An 18482-nucleotide genomic window follows, 5' to 3' on the forward strand; every position below is an offset into this window, starting at 1 on the left:
TTGTATTCACTCTGCCACCATTCTGCCCTCTTCACACTACTTGGCCTTGTCTGCCATTCTACCTGTACACTCTCTATACTTCTGGTATCCTGTACATTTTTGTTAAATCTTCAACAAAACAGACAGAATTTGTAATGAATTCTCTGGTCAGTCCATATGGGCTGTAGATGAGAGAGATACCAAGACAGGACACACAAGTTATCATGCGTAACAGCATCCGGGGGGAGGGATCAAGCAACCAGTATGTCCTAAAGCCAAGGCACTCACCATAGGTTACCTTGGGAGGTATATGATACGTCTGTAGAGTTACCCTCAAGGTATTCATGCTATGGCTTTTAATAGGTAGAAATGTGTATTATCGTAACCTTGGGTGTATATTGATGTAATGTATTTGAGTAAAGCTGGGTCTACATTGCAGATAGCCAACAGCCAAAAAGCAACTCCCCGATCCTTATATACACATACACACATGTCCTTCTTTGAATGGTTGAAAGAGAGATAAGCAAACTCCTCTGGCAGTGGTTTTTCTCCAAGAGAACAAAAGGATTAGGGGTATTGAAATCCAGCTCTTCTCTCTTCTTACATTTGCCTTCAGTGTTGGGAGACCACCATTGGATTGTTGGTTGGTAGGTTGATGTATGACAACTTTTAGATAGACTTAGCTTTGTAACATTGATAAAAATTGCCCTACATAGAGTACTGAGACGGTGGGGAGCTTTAATCCACTAGTCAAAAAGACCACCTATTGTAGAAGACCCTTGTTTGTATTCTCATAAAACCAATTTAAATCCTGATCTGATGATCATGTACTCACAGTGACATGTCTGCCCTTATTTTCAGAATGTGACAGCTGCGTTGATACTCTCCTTGTGGACGTAATGACTATAAATGATGAACTCAACCTAATAAAGGCCAGGTTACAGAGCATCAACGCCACCAGCCGGGCACTGGAGCAGATCAGAGCTCTAGAAGCCCGCATCCGAGAAGTCAAAGTAAGTATACACCGGTCATGTCTTCTAGTTGTTATTATCAGTGGACTGTAATATGTGTTTTATATTAAATCCCACTGTCCTCTATGTTGTCCGGTAAACCTGTGCCATTCTGTTTTCATTGTTTACTCTTCTCTACCAGCCCTACGACATACCTGGATATATAACCTGATTAAGAATTGTTAATGTTTTGAGATGAGTTGTCTTTTACTAGTATACTGTTCAGTTTCCAGATACTTTTCTATATATATTGTCTCTCATTTATAGAAAATATAAAAAAGAAACAATTAGATATACACTATACACTATTTTTTGAAGGCCATAGAGTAAGTTATATTTACTTATTTATATTGCAGCAACAATATGACAGCTACAATAGTAAACTCACAAGTCAGCGCCAGAAGGTGAACAGCCTGGACACAGAAACAAATGCCCTCAAGCGGCAGATAGCGGGTCTGCTGGAAAAGGTGAGAGGGATGGGATATCATGGCCAGAGGGATAGCTACAGTATATAGCTTCAGTATCCTGGGCCCTAGAGCACTCCACCCAACTATAGAGCAGACAGATTCTCTTTCTTGATAGGCTTTGTGTTTGACACCCTCCACCATTTTTGTAGCCCGTCTTTGGACCTGTTCTATTATATCAGTATCTTTTTGTAGGTGAGGTCTCCAGAACTGGACACAGTATTCCAGATGTGGTCTCACCAGAGCTCTATACAGCGGGATCACAGTCTCCCTCATCCTACTGGTTATAGAGTTATTTATGTCTTGGTGATTTGTACCCTATGAAAGTTTATTAATACTTTCTCTTCCAGGCTGAAATGAATTCTAAGAAATATGAAAGCATCATGATGAATGCTGATGATACATTCCGCAATGCCAGCCACATGCTGCTGACCATAGACCTTCTCATGAAGAATATTAACAGTAGGTTATAAACGATACCTACGGTTTATGTAAAGTCGAGTACCCAGGCTTCCAAAGATAATTCCATAGGCTTCCTAATTAATAAGAAATATTTTTATTGTATTCTGTTGTCTTAAAGAGAACCCGTCAGCTATGTTATGTCTCCTCTCTGAGGGCGGCATAACTTGGGGGCAGACATATTTTTTTGTATATACATTCAGATACAGTCTTTTAGTTTTTGACCTTGTGTTGCCATCTTCCAGTTCTGATTAAGAATGCCGGGAGCGCACAAGGTGGTGTATCGGCCCCAGAAGAGGTATCCAAGAACATGGCTGAAGCTCAGCGAATGCTAAATGAGATGCGGAAACGGAACTTTAATGCGCAGAAAAAAGAAGCAGAACTGGAGAAAGAAGAAGCCAAGTCTTGTAAGTTCTCATATGCTTTATGTATGTCCTGTACATTCAGGCAATGGGTATTTCTTGCATATGATTAGATCCTCAATGTCATGTCTACTAGTATTTATGTATTAGTCAATGAGGATAGTAGTAAAGGTGCACATAATGTGAATATTTAATGTATTATTAGTGCTAAATCGGGTGAGAAACCAGTTCCAGAAGCATCAGGATCAACATAAGGACCTGATAAGGGAAATCACTAAGTCAATAAAAGATTATGAAGCAAAGTTGAATGATCTCCGAGATGCACTGGACGAAGCCTCTGGACATACTAAGCAAGCAAATGACTTAAATAAACAAAACACAATGACCCTTGAAGATATCAAGGTAAAGATATGACATTAATCTGACATTAATCTACAATATGGATATATGGATTCCTTTTACTATAAGTATGTCTTTAGGTTGCAGTGATGAAGATGCTTTCCTTGGATTGCTTATTTATGAAGATAATAATAATAAAGAATATGACAGCCCTATAAGTATTTAGGTAGCATGTCTGTTCTAGAATATAGCCTGTTCTTTGTTGTAACCATGAAGTAAGTCATCTGTAAGCGTCCCTAATAAATAAAATAAATAATCACAATGGGAAATAATGGCTAAAAATACAAATAGCAAACAAAAGAGGGGTTCCCAGCCAAAGTCCTGTGTGTATCACTTCATGCAGGTAACCATATGGAGTACCTGGAGGTAACGGGTGGATCACAGGAGAGTCAAGTTCCCACACTTCCAATAACTTCCAAAATTTGTTATAGATCCATTAAACCACATAATAAGGTAGATATAGTAAGACACATCAATGCGTTTCAAACACTTGTGTCCAAAACACATTGAGTTGTTTTATTGTGGATATTTACAAGTTACTTCATTGAATGGACTAACAATATGGAGGCTATCAGGTATGTGCGGGTCCCCTAAAAGAAATGGAGAGCAGATGTATTCCAGTGTTTGCCTTTTTACTCATCTACTGTATTATGCTCAATATTATAAATCATTATTTTCTGCCCTTATTCCAGAATAGAGTTGAAGACTTAAAAAGGCAACAAAAAGAGGCAGCAAACCATCTGAAGGCAGCAGAGACGAGTCTGGCACAGACCGGCACTATGGTGAACTTACTGCAGAGGAGTAAAGAGGTGAATCACATCACATCAGGCCTCATGGGCTTTATTCACATGCAGAAGATTTTATTGTAGAAATGTGGCTTCATGCCCTGTATCATATATCTGAATGGGTTAGTTAATGCATTTTGTTTATGCATTTCTGCAAACCTCAATGATGGATGAATGGGACAACTGAAGAATTTAGTTTTTCATGTAACCATGATGTACCATGTACCCTGAGCATTATGTGTGGTATTTTTGTTAGTTATTAAGCAGTATAGGAACAGTGGATATTGCACTAAGAAAGCTAGGAACTGAATTGCTGAAGATAATTTATTGCCAACCTTAAGGAGAAGCATAAGTCTTGAAAGAAAATGCAGCCTGTAATAGAACAGGTAGTACGGCATTCAGCCCTAAAAGTGGCCACCTAGCCGGCGAAATAACGCTGACATGTTGTGTTACTGTGCAATGCATGTCCATGCATTTTATTTCAGGAACATTACCAATTGGATTTGTATAATCGGGATACTGCCAGTGTGTATACTGTTGACATACTGCCCAAACATGTGAATCCAGCCTTACCTGTAAAAACTACAAGCATTGATAATCTTATGATGAACTGTCCCAATCTGCTGTAATTCTGTATGTCTACATGGTATTCAGCCACACCTTGAAACAGTGACCACTACCTTACCTAGTGACCAGTAGCCTTACCCAGATAAATCAGTCCCCCAAAGCTGTCTTGCTCTCTTTTTAATACTTCTATCAGTGACAATATATGTGGCAAGATGTTTTACTACCATTAGGATAGAGACACATGAAATGTATCTGAAATAATAGCAAATTGTCAATTATTCTTTGCTTCACATAACAGGAATATGAGAAGCTGGCTGCGCAGATGGATGGCGCCAAGCTGGAACTAACTGAGAAAGTTAACAATCTCTCCAAAGCTGCCAGTAAGGAGCCATTGGTGATACTGGCAGAAAAGCATGCGCAGTCCCTGCAGGATCTGGCCAACCAGCTACTAGAGTAAGTAGGAGTAGTCCACCAGAGCAGGGACCACTCTGTTAGCAGCTCAGGTCAATAGGTTTACCTCCCACCTCTCTGCTATTCCATAATAGGGTATTAGGATTTTGTTGTGAAACGACACCAAAGTACAACATGCAAATCAGCCTAACTAAAATGTTTTGTATTTCACAGAATTAAGAAGAATACCAGCAACGAGGAGTTGGTGCGTTGTGCTGTTGATGCTGCCAATGCCTATCAGGATATCATAAATGCAATAAAAGCTGCAGAAGATGCTGCAAAGAAAGCAAAGACAGCAGCTGACTCGGCTCTGACAGTAAGTGTAATAACATATATAATCCTGAGAATGTCTGAAATCTGTGCAACATGGTACAAACTTCTATGCAGTTTCCTGGGCACCCATTCCTTTCATTAAAGATTGATCCTCACTCATAGCATATAAAACTCATCACCCCTGGTCAGAGAAAAATTATCATTTAATAATTTTTTGCATTTGAACATTTTTTAAGTTGTAGTTTTAAACTCATCATAAAAAACAAGTATTTTGCAGCTCTGGCATATGACCACAAGGTGGCAGAAGAAACATAAACCTGAGCTATTTAATAGCGCCTCTGGATGCTTTAACTAACTACCTGCATAATATCACATTACTGAGAAACTTAGGCCCTGTCTGATATTAGGCTGGCTTGTGCTGTGACTGATATTTAGGACTGATGATTTACATTTTATATCAGCCTTCTTATTTGTGTTTATCTTAGAAAGTACAAAGCGAGGATCTGCCCGGAAAAGCCAAAAAGTCTCTGAGGGACTCTGAAGCCCTGCTGAATGAGGCCAAGAAAACACAGAAATCACTGACAGGTAACATTGAAAAAATCTAATGATTGTATTATAAGGCATTCCACTCTTTCTACTCCTCCCTATACTCTAAACCACTTCACCCCTCGCAAGCAAAGATAAGAGAGTTCCTTCAATCTCTACCCCTTCCTACTCTTTCCCAGGAGGCCCGGGACGCTTTGAACCGCCCTCTAACGGCAGAAGAATTGACTGATGCTATAGGCCGATTAAAACTAGGCAACGCTCCAGGCCCAGATGGTTACTCGGCATTATACTATAAAAAAATTTATATCCCTCCTTGTGAAACCTCTCCTCTCCTTCTATAACTCTGTCCCCTCCGAATTCCTAGATGCGCTGATTACAGTGATCCTTAAACCCCATAAGGACCCCACGAGAACAGGCAATTACCGCCCAATCTCTCTTATAAATTTAGATACCAAACTTATCACTTCCATTCTATCCTCTCGGTGAAACCTCCTCCCTCCCTCCCTAATACATAGTGATCAAGTTGGCTTTATCCCTGGGAGACAGGCCCCAGATAATGTATGCAAAGTGTTGAACCTTATTCAGTGGTCTAATGCCTACTCACGACCTATGATGTTGTTAGGTCTGGACATTGAGAAGGCCTTTGATAGTGTGTCTTGGACATACCTTTTTGAAGTCCTGAGTACTATGGGATTTGGAGGGTCCTTTACTCATCTGCTTCACCTTCTCTATTCAAACCCCTCTGCTTACCTTAAACTTCCTTCATCCAATGCACAACCCATTCGCATAGTGCGAGGAACTCGCCAGGGGTGTCCCTTGTCTCCAGCGCCTTCCCTTCGTCTAAATCCCAATGTCAAGGGAGTTGATATAGCTAACTGTTCGTATAAGATACATCTGTTTGCTGATGATTCACTTCTTACCCTTACCTTCCCCCTAACCTCCCTCCCAAACCTCTTGGCTGTCCTTAATGACTTTGAGAGGCTCTCTGGCCTCCGGATCAACCAATCTAAATCTGAAACTTTATATTGCAACGTCCCTTTAGCACAACAGCAATTAATAAACTTAAACTTTGGTTTTAGCCCCCAATCCCGTACCTTGGCTTATCTGGGAATAAAACTTTCATCCTCACTCTCTACGCTTTATTCTTCCAATTATCCCTCTCTTTTTTCCTCTATCAGAGCTGATCTTAAAAAATGGAATGTCTCTCACCTTTCTTGGATAGGTAGAATAAATACGGTCAGGATGGTGGTGTTGCCGCGTATCTTATACTATTTCTGGTGCCTGCCTGTCCCACTAGCTAACTCTGATTTGGTGAGCCTCAAGTGTGACCTTTTGCGATTCATTTGGAATGGCAGGCGGCCACGAATACCTAAAAAGATAATGCTTATTCATAAACGTTCAGGGGGATTGTCTGTACCTCATCTACGCCACTATTTTAATGCTGCACTCTTGGCCCAACTGCTGTTGGTTAATGCCCCCAACACCGCCCCTAGTTGGGTTCGTTAGGAATCAGACCTAGTGTCGCCTTACTCTTTACCAGCTCTAATGTGGTCTTGTTTGCCCACTTTGCCACGTTTACATGCCTCAGCCCAAATAGTGCTCTGGAGAAAGGTGCGCTTTAAATAAAAATTGCAATCTGCTGTCTCTCCGTTGTCCCTCCTGTTTGGTAATCCCCACTTCCCCCCCGATTTGCTGCAGTCCCAGTTTACCTGGTGGAAAGCTAATGGGTTGCTTAGACTACAGGACTTCTTATGTAAAAAACGTTTGTATACTATGGAGGAGTGTACCAATTTAGTCCACCTCCACCTGAAACATACCGGCTACAACAAATCTATTCCTTTTTTTCCTCTCTTAAGGCGGTTGGAGCTGAAATTTCCCCATCCGAGTTTGAGAGATTAGCTTTATACACCCCTGATAGGATTGGAATGTTGTCTACTCTCTACAGTTTGCTGAACTCACTCCCACCTGACCATAAACTTCCTTATATGATCCAATGGGAGTCAGACTTACATATTACCATGTCCCCCCTTCAATGGCAAACTAGCAGTGAACTCCTTAGTAGAGGCAGCTGGCAGGTAGCGCTTACTGAAACAGCCCTTAAAATTCTTCATAGAGCATACTATGTTCCAGCTAGGCTACATGCTATATACCCTACAGTTTCTTCCCTTTGCTTTCGGGGCTGTCAAGCCACTGGTAACATGCATTATATTTGGTGGTTGTGCCCAGTGGTGCAGACCCTATGGTCACAGGTGGTTCAGCTGGTGGTGGACGTGGTAGGCTGCCCTCTCCCTAAAACTCCTCAGATGTGTCTGTTTGGAGTCAAACCTTCCCGTATGCCCTACAGGTTATTTAAACTGGCTCAATTTATCTTACTGGCAGACAGAATAAATATAGCTTCCAGTTGGAAAAAAACTCATCTTTATTTGGATAAGGTGAAGGACCAGGTTAACGATAGCATGTTATCTGAAAAAATTGCAGCGACTAGGGGGGACAAAGTAGAGGCGTTTGAGAGAACCTGGAGACTGTGGTATACCTCTTCCCATGTGAGGGATATTTCATATTATATAACTACATGATTTGGCATTACTTGCTGATTATTTTAGTTTCTGATATCGTATTGCACTGTTTCTGTTTGTTTCTTATGTTTATTACTTCCTTGATTGTTTTTTGTTCTCTTTGGAGTCCGAAAAGGCTCGTATGCTTGTACTATGCTTTGCCCTGAGCTTGCAATAAAATTGATCTGTTTGACACTAAAAGCTAATGAATGTAGAACAATATCAAGTATTTGTAAAATGTCTCCAGAGAGTAAAACATTTACTTTATTATCAGTATCAATAAGGCGGATTTAACACTATGCCCACAGTGCACATTTACCTTATGTGCATTGAAATCTCCCACGTTATACAGCAAAGATATCCATAGACCCCAATAGTCAATGGAGTTTCATCCTGGCCTCCACGGCATCCAGGGTTCGCTGTATGAAATATCACACACTTTTCCACTATTCTGTAAAGCAGTATTCAATAGAAAAAAAGCATATACTCTACACTTTACAGTTTTTTAACATGGGCCCTATGTATGCTGGATATCTGTCATAACATTGGAAATTGGACACTGAACGTCCTAAGTCTCATAGCTTGGATAAATACTAGGAGACACGTTGTGAAAATAGCCTAGACTGCCCACTGTGATAATAAACCATTGGAGAATTTGCAGAATCACAATTCTTCACATCATACTCAGATTTTTTAATTTTGCATGTGTAAAAGTATTTGTCCCCAAAAATTATTTTCATTATTTTATTTATTAAACCTTCCACATTTGCATCTTCTAAAATTAGATGTGAGCCCCCAGCTTGAAGACATAAAGGACAGATTGACAGAGGCCGAAGATAAGAAGAACAGATTGTCAGGTGACCTCTCGGCTGTCAAGAAGAGCATCAATGACATCAAAAGAGGTGAACAGCTTGTCTTATATACTGTGACATAGTTTCCCTCCATGTAGACGTCCTCTAACCAATTTACCAACACATGCTTCTTTTCAGATGACATAGAGAACATGATCAATAACGCTAAGGGCTTAGTCGCCAATGCAAATACGATTACTAACAATGTCCAAGCAGAATTACAACCCATAAAAGAAGATGTGGAAAACCTTAGTGAGACAGTTGGAACAGCACAAAATGCTAATTTCAATGAGGCTCTGAAGGAAGCAAGCAACTCTGGTGAGCAATGTGTAAAAGGGAGAGAAAATGATGTGTAAGCGTATAGATTTATTGATCCAGATTGGTGACCAACTGGCTAACCTTGAGTAACGTGTCACCATCTGTTAGACTTCATATGTTATACTTTTCTTTTGGTATCACTGTGTCATTTTATTTCCTTCTATAATTAAAAAAACATTATATATATATATATATATATATATGTAAAATATATATATTTTTTATATAATTTTATATTGCATATATATATATATATATATATATATATATATATATATATATATATATATATACACACTACCGTTCAAAAGTTTGGGGTCACATTGAAATGTCCTTATTTTTGAAGGAAAAGCACTGTCTTTTTCAATGAAGATAGCTTTAAACTAGTCCTAACTTTAAATAAATACACTCTATACATTGCTAATGTGGTAAATGACTTTTCTAGCTGCAAATGTCTGGTTTTTGGTGCAATATCTACATAGGTGTATAGAGGCCCATTTCCAGCAACTATCACTCCAGTGTTCTAATGGTACAACGTGTTTGCTCATTGGCTCAGAAGGCTAATTGATGATTAGAAAACCCTTGTGCAATCATGTTCACACATCTGAAAACAGTCTAGCTCGTTACAGAAGCTACAAAACTGACCTTCCTTTGAGCAGATTGAGTTTCTGGAACATCACATTTGTGGTCTCAAACGCTCAAAAACTCGACAGTCTATTCATGTTCTTAGAAATTAAGGCTATTCCATGCGAGAAATTGCTAAGAAATTGAAGATTTCCAACAACGGTGTGTACTACTCCCTTCAGAGGACAGCACAAACAGGCTCTAACCAGAGTAGAAAAAGAAGTGGGAAGCTGCTTGCACAACTAAGCAAGAAGATAAGCACATTAGAGTCTCTAGTTTGAGAAACAGACGCCTCACAGGTCCCCAACTGGCATCTTCAATAAATAGTACCCGCAAAACACCAGTGTCAACATCTACAGTGAAGAGGCGGCTGCGGGATTTTGGGCTTCAGGGCAGAGTGGCAAAGAAAAAGCCATATCTGAGACTGGCCAATAAAAGAAAAAGATTAAGATGGGCAAAAGAACACAGACATTGGACAGAGGAAGACTGAAAAAAAGTGTTGTGGACGGATGAATCCAAGTTTGAGGTGTTTGGATCACAAAGAAGAACGTTTGTGAGACGCAGAACAAATGAAAAGATGCTGGAAGAATGCCTGATGCCATCTGTTAAGCATGGTGGAGGTAATGTGATGGTCTGGGGTGGCTTTGGTGCTGGTAAGGTGGGAGATTTGTACAGGGTAAAAGGGATTCTGAACAAGGAAGGCTATCACTCAATTTTGCAACGCCATGCCATACCCAGTGGACAGCGCTTGATTGGAGCCAATTTCATCCTACAACAGGACAATGACCCTAAACACACCTCCAAATTGTGCAAGAACTATTTACAGCAGAGGCAGGCAGCTGGTATTCTATTGGTAATGGAGTGGCCAGCGCAGTCACCAGATCTGAACCCCATTGAGCTGTTGTGGGAGCAGCTTGACCGTATGGTACGCCAGAAGTGCCCATCCAACCAATCCAACTTGTGGGAGCTGCTTCTAGAAGCGTGGGGTGCAATTTCTCCAGCTTACCTCAACAGATTAATAGCTAGAATGCCAAAGGTGTGCAATGCTGGAATTGCTGCAAAAGGCGGATTTTTTGACGAAAGCAAAGTTTGATTTAAAAACAATGTTATTTCAAATACAAATCATTATTTCTAACCTTGTCAATGTCTTGACTCTATTTTCTATTCATTTCACAACGTATGATGGTGAATAAGTGTGACTTTTCATGGAAAACACAAAATTGTTTGGGTGACCCCAAACTTTTGAACTGTAGTGAATATATGTGTGTGTGTGTGTGTGTGTGTGGCATCTATTTGCTGGACTTGGGGTTCTTTTATCCCTAAAAATCTTTAATTCCTTCATACATCTGTGGTGGACACCATAACCACTGCTGAATGAATGTGGTGAATGAAGCAATGAATGGGGAGCACCCTGTAGTCCATAAGCAGGAGGTTGTGTGGCCACCTACAGACATATGAAATGTATTTAAAATCTACATGTAAAAACGTCCTCAAGTGGTTGTAGGGTTTAGTGTTATTACTAATAAGTTGGTTGTATACACTGGACTCTATACAACTGAATGGAGAAATTAACAAAATGCTGTTTTCTGCTTTTCTTTTAACCTTCAGTTATGAAATTAAGTGGAAGCCTGCCCGGTGTCTTTGACGCCATGAATCGCATCAATAGTCTTGTGTCCTTAGGAAACATCTCTGAGAGCGTGAGCCGTGTAAGAGAGCTCATTCAGCAAGCACGAGATGCTGCAAACAAGGTGCGTTCTGATCCATGTAGTGTAAACCTATACTGCAGTGTATCCTCGCTTTATCAAATATCCGTCTCTGCTGATCCCCTTTACACATTGCCTCTGCCAAGCAAGTATGTAAGCTGCTGCCAAACAACTCTGTCAGGGGTTATTTCCCCATGATAAATGAGTCAACATGTTCAATCTTTATCTTCACTGAAATATACAGTAGGGGGAGAGTTCAGGGCACCAAACACATTGGGTTGGCTAGTTTGGCAGAACAGACTTGGTTAACATTTATGTAATAGGTATGGCCAACTTAAAGGGTTTTTCCGGTTGGGTAAAATACATGTTAAATCATCCCCCCTCCTGGAGCCTAACAATTCATTCCATACATGTTATTGTCTATTTAGTCTCATTCCTGCTGCTTTCTGCTAAATACACAAAATCTGTGTGTGGGCTGTCTGTCTCCCCCTCCCTTCTGAGACAGCTCATATAAACAAGTCCCTGGCAGGCTTTATCTGCAACTTTATAGCTTCTTTGTAATGCATTTATGACATATCAAAAGTCTTTTAAAGTGCATATTTAAGTGATGTGGCCTTTACTAAATAACACTGTGTCCATACTTCAGTTCTCCTTTGTTCAACAGGTATTGCAAGATATTAGAATAGAGAGATAAAGAACATCTTTCTCCCTTAGTTTTGTGTGGTATAATGGTCTTTACAGTACTAGAGATACGGGCCTTGTATATTGGGATATTGGACCTCCATCTCAATCTGCTTGATTATCTCTTTGCAGGTGGTTGTCCCAATGAGATTTGATGGCAATTCAGGAGTAGAAGTTCGACCCCCAAGCAATCTTGACGACCTAAAGGCTTATACTTCACTTTCATTCTACCTTCAAAGACCACCAAGCCGAGGAGATCGCAGAAAACGCCAGCTGTCTGCAAATATGTTTGTGATGTATCTGGGCAGTAAAGATGTAAGAGAAAAAAATCGGCATCTAAAAGACAATTTATTCTCATATAAAAAAAGACTACTTATTCACTATAGACCATTTATTACTAAGTAAACTATATTCTCTAAACAAGTTACTGGTGAAGAAATATACAAGATCTATCTTTTTTCTGTGTTGTATGAGAATATAACTAGCGTTCTCTCTTTTTGTAGACTTCCAAGGATTATATAGGCATAGGTGTGGAAGATGGCCGACTCATGTGTGTCTATAATCTGGGAGGCAATGTGGCTCAAGTCAGTGTGGATCAGTTTATTTCCTCTAATAAAGCAGATGAGGCAATATTGGACAGAGTTACTTTAGAAAGGTGAGACTGTAGATGAAGCTGTCGGTAAGGTGGAGAGATGTCTCTACTTATAGGAATAGATGTCTAACCACCATCTGCAGGTTGTATATAATCCTCTGAAAACATGTCATTTACTTTATACATTATGACCTTCCCAATTCTACCTGATACGCAACAATATTTATGTGTTCAAAAACAGCTGTACAATGTGTGACCTGATGGACTGGTAAAAAATATGGATCCATATTAATTATAACTTTTTATTTTAGGATCTACCAATATGTCACTCTGAATTACACAAAATCATTCACATCCAGTAAGCCAGACCCGACCCGATCATACACGGCTGAGACACAGAGACACACGCTGCTCAATCTGAATGCTGAGGATGTCGTGTTCTATGTCGGCGGATACCCAGATGACTTCACTGTAAGTTTATACAACAGTCTGTGTTGGTTTTTCTGCTATTATTTTCCTAACTAAGGAAAAAAAAACCTAAGCCATGCATGCATTATTTTATGTATGTTAAAGGAAACAGCTTATAAGCAGCCTTTTCCCAGACAGCCACCCTTATATTGGAGCCACCAATAGATGCCCTAAAAAACAAGCAACTGTTCCCTCGGGCAGAGTTCCATAATCATAATGCTTTTACAGTAAAGAACCCCCATCTATAATAGTGATGGATTCCTCCTTCCTCTATATGTAGTGGATGTCCTGAGCATGGTTACAGGCATAGGTATAAATTTATTTTTTACTCATTCCCTTATATACCTTGGTCTTTATACCTGGTCATACAGTAAAGTCCTCTTTCTATATATCTCACTGCAATTCATTAATAACAATATCATTGCTGATAAAATCATCATGGATTGTTAGATATTTGTGAGTCAGAATTTGCTTTTAACAGGTCTAGAACACAGCTTTAAGAGTTTCAGCGAAGTGTGTGTAAAAAGTACTGTTTAACTATAAATCCAAGTGTAAATACATATGTTTTCTTTCAAAATGTCTTAATCCTCTTTATATTTTTATTACATGTTAAAGCCTCCGCCCAGATTGGACTTTCCAAGATACCAGGGCTGCATTGAACTAGATGACATGAACCAAAATGCCATCAGTTTGTACAATTTCCGACAGACATTCAACATTGATACAACTAGGGTTGAACCTTGCAAAAGGTATGTATGTTAGTAAAGAGGTGCTCTGGATAAAAGGGACTCCTACAGTGGACCCAGCACACCCAGGCATTACACAGACAGCATGTGTATATGAATGGAAGCTGTGTAATTCTTCTCCTTTCTCCTGTGATGGTGCTCACCTGAACAATTGTTGCTAGGCTTCCCCAAAGTTTACAGCCAATCATTGGGGTCCCAGCAGTGATCACCTCATCATTGGGAAACTCAAAAGTGAATTTACCACCTATATTTTTTATATTGTTTACACTGGTTATGGTGGAATCGTCACAGATTTTCACTTGAAAACCAATAGTAATGTGTAGTACAAAATATTCTCATGTAAAGGAAAAAATCTGTGCAGAATTCAGAGCATGTTTCTGATCCTCAGATCTCCACCATGCTTATTATGTTACACATTGTCACCATGAAAACCAAATATATTATAGTTATAGGGCTAATGGTGACAGAACATGTGGCTTAGGTTTTCTAAGCATAGAACTGAAATGGTTTTCTATGAATTTGAGCGAGCAGCATACACTGGTGTCATTTTGCATTAATGGAGGTGACCATGTTAGGCTATGTTCACACAAAGCATTTAATTTGCAATATTTTACAGCAAGTTTTGCAATTCACAGCAAAATAACGCTTATTAACTCTAATAAAACGCTATGTGTGAACATAGCCTCAATGTTACATGTGTTATAGGTTTTATGTTAAGTTGTTATTCAGTATTTTGTTTTTTACTTTATTTTTCAACTGAACTATTTTACTGCCATAGGTATAAAGAAGAATCAGAAAGAAGTTTCTTTGAAGGGATTGGCTATGCCACCATATCATACAATGTTCCCAACATCAAATTCTTGCGCTTTGAGCAAACCATCCAGACCACCTCGGATGTCGGCTTGTTATTCTTTGCAGAAAAAGAGGTATTTAAATATATAGTGTACTGCAATGTAAAGTTTATATACTACATAAAATAACACAGTCCTACAATATGTATATGTTTATAAACAGTATATACATACAGATATAACGACCACACAGCCATACTCTCTCTCTCTCTCTCTCTCTATATATATATATATATATATATATATATACAGTTTATACATACACATATAACACTCACACAGTCATACAGTGTGTACGTACAATGTACATAATAACAGTGTTGCGGAAAGGGAGGTATTCAAATATATAGTGTACTGTAATGTAAAGTTTATATAGTACATAAAATAAGACACAGTCATACAATATGTATATGTTTACAAACAGTATATACATACAGATATAACACTCACACAGCCATACTATATATATATATATATATATATATATATATATATATATATATATATATAATCACTCACACAGTCATACTGTGTGTACATACAATGTATATAATAACAGTGTATAATACATGTATCCTACATCTTGTGTTTTGCTTGCAGGATAGTTACATCAGTGTTGAGATTGAGGACGGCGTCCTAGTCCTTAAATACAAATTCAATTCTAAACCAGAGCAGCAAAGGAAAAATGCCTCATTCAAGCGTGTAAATACTGGAGCAGAAATCCTTGTAAGTAGCCTGTACTATGTGTACAAGTCTCAGATTTCATGTATCAGACTATGTACTTCTGATTTTTTTCTATGTACCAGCTAGTATATTCTGCCACTGCTCCTCCTAGGTCTTTCCTACTGAAGCTGTCCTATATCTCTTATTCCCTAGCACCATAACCCTGGTGTACAGCAGAGCGCCATTCTATACTTCCTACTTTCTGTCACTTACTTTAAAACAAGGTATTACTGTATATTTTATCTTTTTATTCTTATGTTATTTGGGAGCTATAATGTTATAAATGGATGTTTATTTCATTCCTAGATTGAGGTGCTGATAGCGTCCAACGATAAATTCATCCGTATACGTCAAGATCGGGAGGTCCTGAATGCCAGTAATGTGGATGCATTCACCTTCAACACATACTATTTGGGTGGAGCCCCCACGGATCTTAGAGAAAAGTGAGTCACTGAATTTCAGGATAGGCTATACATGCTCTAAAGGCCCTATTCCACGGAGAGATTATCGGCCGTTACGGACGATAATCGTTCCGTGGAATAGAAGGCAACAATCAGCCGACATCGTTCATATCAGCTGATCGTTGCAGTCGTTTGTATTTCAAACGTGTTGAAAAACAAGAGACTATGATAGTGGCGATCTGCTGCCGGCACTCCGTGGAATAGGAGCGGCGGCAGCAGACAGCCACTATCCTCTATGGGTTGCCCTGACGATCTAGCGATCACCTGGGCAGCTCCCTGCGGCCCCTCCCGCACTCGTGTAACAGCAGTGGCAGCGAGCAGTAACAAGGAGCAAACGAACGCTGACTGCGCTCGTTTGATCCTCACAGTCGGGGCTTTACTCTGGGATGTGCACCTTTTGCCAAGACAAGGGTCCCTTAACCCCTTTACACCTGATGAAGAGGTGCAAATCACTTCATTTACTTGGATACAAGTTGTTAAAACAGCCAATTCCACCTGACTCCTATTTTAAGATTAGACATGTATTGGGCAGACATTTGTAGCATTTCCTTCAAGACAAGAATATCAATAGAAACTCTAGCGATTAATGTTCACCACTAAGTGTCTGAATATATTTTTCCTCCTTTTTAAACAGGTTGAATATAAAAACGCCACCCTTCCGTGGATGTGTTAAAAACGTAAAGACGCCTGTGAGTGCAGCCTCCTTCAAGGAAACGTATGGGGTCAGCAGGAGATGCTACAGTGAATGGAGTGTAAGTCAGACTCTAATTCTGTGCCCTTTGTTTTATCCTGCCAATATATCCGGAATTATTCACATCAGGGGATCTATTACCTAAGTCGCAGTGAGAAATCTTATTTCCAAAACTCATGTGAATAGTTTCCTTTTGGAAATGTGTGGCTGGCCACATCTTCCCACATCAGGAACTGGACTTGTGTAAATAAGCTGATGAGACAGACCCTTTAGTCCAGTTACCTATTGGAGACCCCTGTAGTCAGGGCCGGATTAAGGTTGGTGGAGGCCCTGGGCAACAATTTTGTTGGGGGCCCCCCCATTTTCTTCCCCCACAAATAAACCATACAGTGATCTATACAGGTGGCTGATTACTGTAGGGGACTTAGCATCTACCCCTCCTCACTCCTGGCTGTATGGCTCAGCATCCTCCTCTGTTCTGCATATGATGGTCCCTAGAGGCTGCAGTGCAGAGGAAGATGCCAGGCCCTAGAGACAGGATGGGGGAGGGGTGAGCATCGTGGTGTGTTTCCACTTAATTCAATGCGAGAACACAGCACTTTAGCACTTTCTGTGCTCTCTTGCCCACTGTGTTAGCCACCAAAGTTAGCATATGCAGTTGTGAATCACAGGCAGAACCTGGACTTGCAAGTCTAGGTCTCATCTTCAGTTCCCAACCATATAAACTACCTGAAGCAGTAAAGAGCAGAAAGTACTTAAAGGCTGTGTATAATCTATAGCGGATATAATACATGTGAATATACCCTAAGGATCATGGCATATATAGCTGCACACAGGCTATATGTCATATGCTGCACACAGGCTATATATACACCATATGCTGCACACAGGCTATATATACACAATATGCTGCACACAGGCAATATATCATACACTGCACACAGGCTATATACCATACACTGCACACAAGCTATATATCATACACTGCACTCAGGCTATATACCATACACTGCACACAAGCTATATATCATATGCTGCACACAGGCTATATATCATACACTGCACACAGGCTATATGTCATATGCTGCACACAGTCTATATACCATACACTGCACACAGTCAATATATCATAGGCTGCACACAGGCTATATATCATACACTGCACACAGGTTACATGTCATATGCTGCACACAGGGTATATATCATAGGCTGCACACAGGCTATATACCATACACTGCACACAGGCTATATATTATAGGCTGCACACAGGCTATATACCATACACTGCACACAGGCAATATATCATTGGCTGCACACAGGCTATATATTATACACTGCACACAGGCTACATGTCATATGCTGCACACAGGCTATATATATATGCCCCTATAGTATATACCCCTGCTCTGATATATGCCCCCATAGTATATGCCCTCAGCTCTGATATATGCCCCCTGCTGATATATGCCCCTATAGTATATACCCCTGCTCTGATATATGCCCCTATAGTATATATCCCTGCTCTGATATATGCCCCTATAGTACATACCCCTGCTCTGATGTGCCAATACAAAACAAAACCTCATACTCATCTGATCTGGGCAGATGACAGGTCTTCTCCTGGCTCTTCTTTGTTCCTTCAGCCTGTCAGCCACTGTGACAGATGCTCCAGCATGCTCCATGATGTCACATCCTTGCTGGAGAGATCACGTTTCCTTGCTGAGGTCCCACGCTGTTCTCTCCTCAGCGAGGGGGAGGGGCAAGGGGGAGTGAGGACCTCGGCAGGAGACAGGCACCCGGAAGCTTGATAGGAAGAATCCATTCAAAGACCCACCAGGGGGGAGTCTGAGCCTGCCGGGAGGGAGATGCTTACACAGGATTAACCCTACACCTCCCTCCCTCCCTGGACAGCATGCAGTGTGGC

The 18482-nt window shown here is 40.2% G+C and overlaps 1 protein-coding gene across 1 annotated transcript in view; it reads left to right on the forward strand.

Annotated features, from left to right (window-relative positions):
* The window catches only part of LAMA3 (laminin subunit alpha 3), a 158719-nt gene that overhangs the window by 114784 nt on the left and 25453 nt on the right, over window positions 1-18482 (forward strand). Inside the window, exons 46-65 of the mRNA XM_069957689.1 lie at window positions 841-992; window positions 1346-1456; window positions 1804-1915; window positions 2158-2319; window positions 2480-2676; window positions 3366-3482; window positions 4324-4478; window positions 4650-4791; window positions 5234-5333; window positions 8635-8751; window positions 8839-9018; window positions 11251-11390; window positions 12159-12341; window positions 12530-12681; window positions 12930-13089; window positions 13702-13835; window positions 14611-14758; window positions 15284-15409; window positions 15713-15849; window positions 16502-16619. Of these exons, the coding sequence (XP_069813790.1) occupies window positions 841-992; window positions 1346-1456; window positions 1804-1915; window positions 2158-2319; window positions 2480-2676; window positions 3366-3482; window positions 4324-4478; window positions 4650-4791; window positions 5234-5333; window positions 8635-8751; window positions 8839-9018; window positions 11251-11390; window positions 12159-12341; window positions 12530-12681; window positions 12930-13089; window positions 13702-13835; window positions 14611-14758; window positions 15284-15409; window positions 15713-15849; window positions 16502-16619 (2843 nt within the window). The remainder of the gene's footprint in view (window positions 1-840; window positions 993-1345; window positions 1457-1803; window positions 1916-2157; window positions 2320-2479; window positions 2677-3365; window positions 3483-4323; window positions 4479-4649; window positions 4792-5233; window positions 5334-8634; window positions 8752-8838; window positions 9019-11250; window positions 11391-12158; window positions 12342-12529; window positions 12682-12929; window positions 13090-13701; window positions 13836-14610; window positions 14759-15283; window positions 15410-15712; window positions 15850-16501; window positions 16620-18482) is intronic.

The sequence above is a fragment of the Dendropsophus ebraccatus genome, chromosome 2 (genome assembly GCF_027789765.1).
Source record: "Dendropsophus ebraccatus isolate aDenEbr1 chromosome 2, aDenEbr1.pat, whole genome shotgun sequence".
NCBI lineage: Eukaryota > Metazoa > Chordata > Amphibia > Anura > Hylidae > Dendropsophus > Dendropsophus ebraccatus.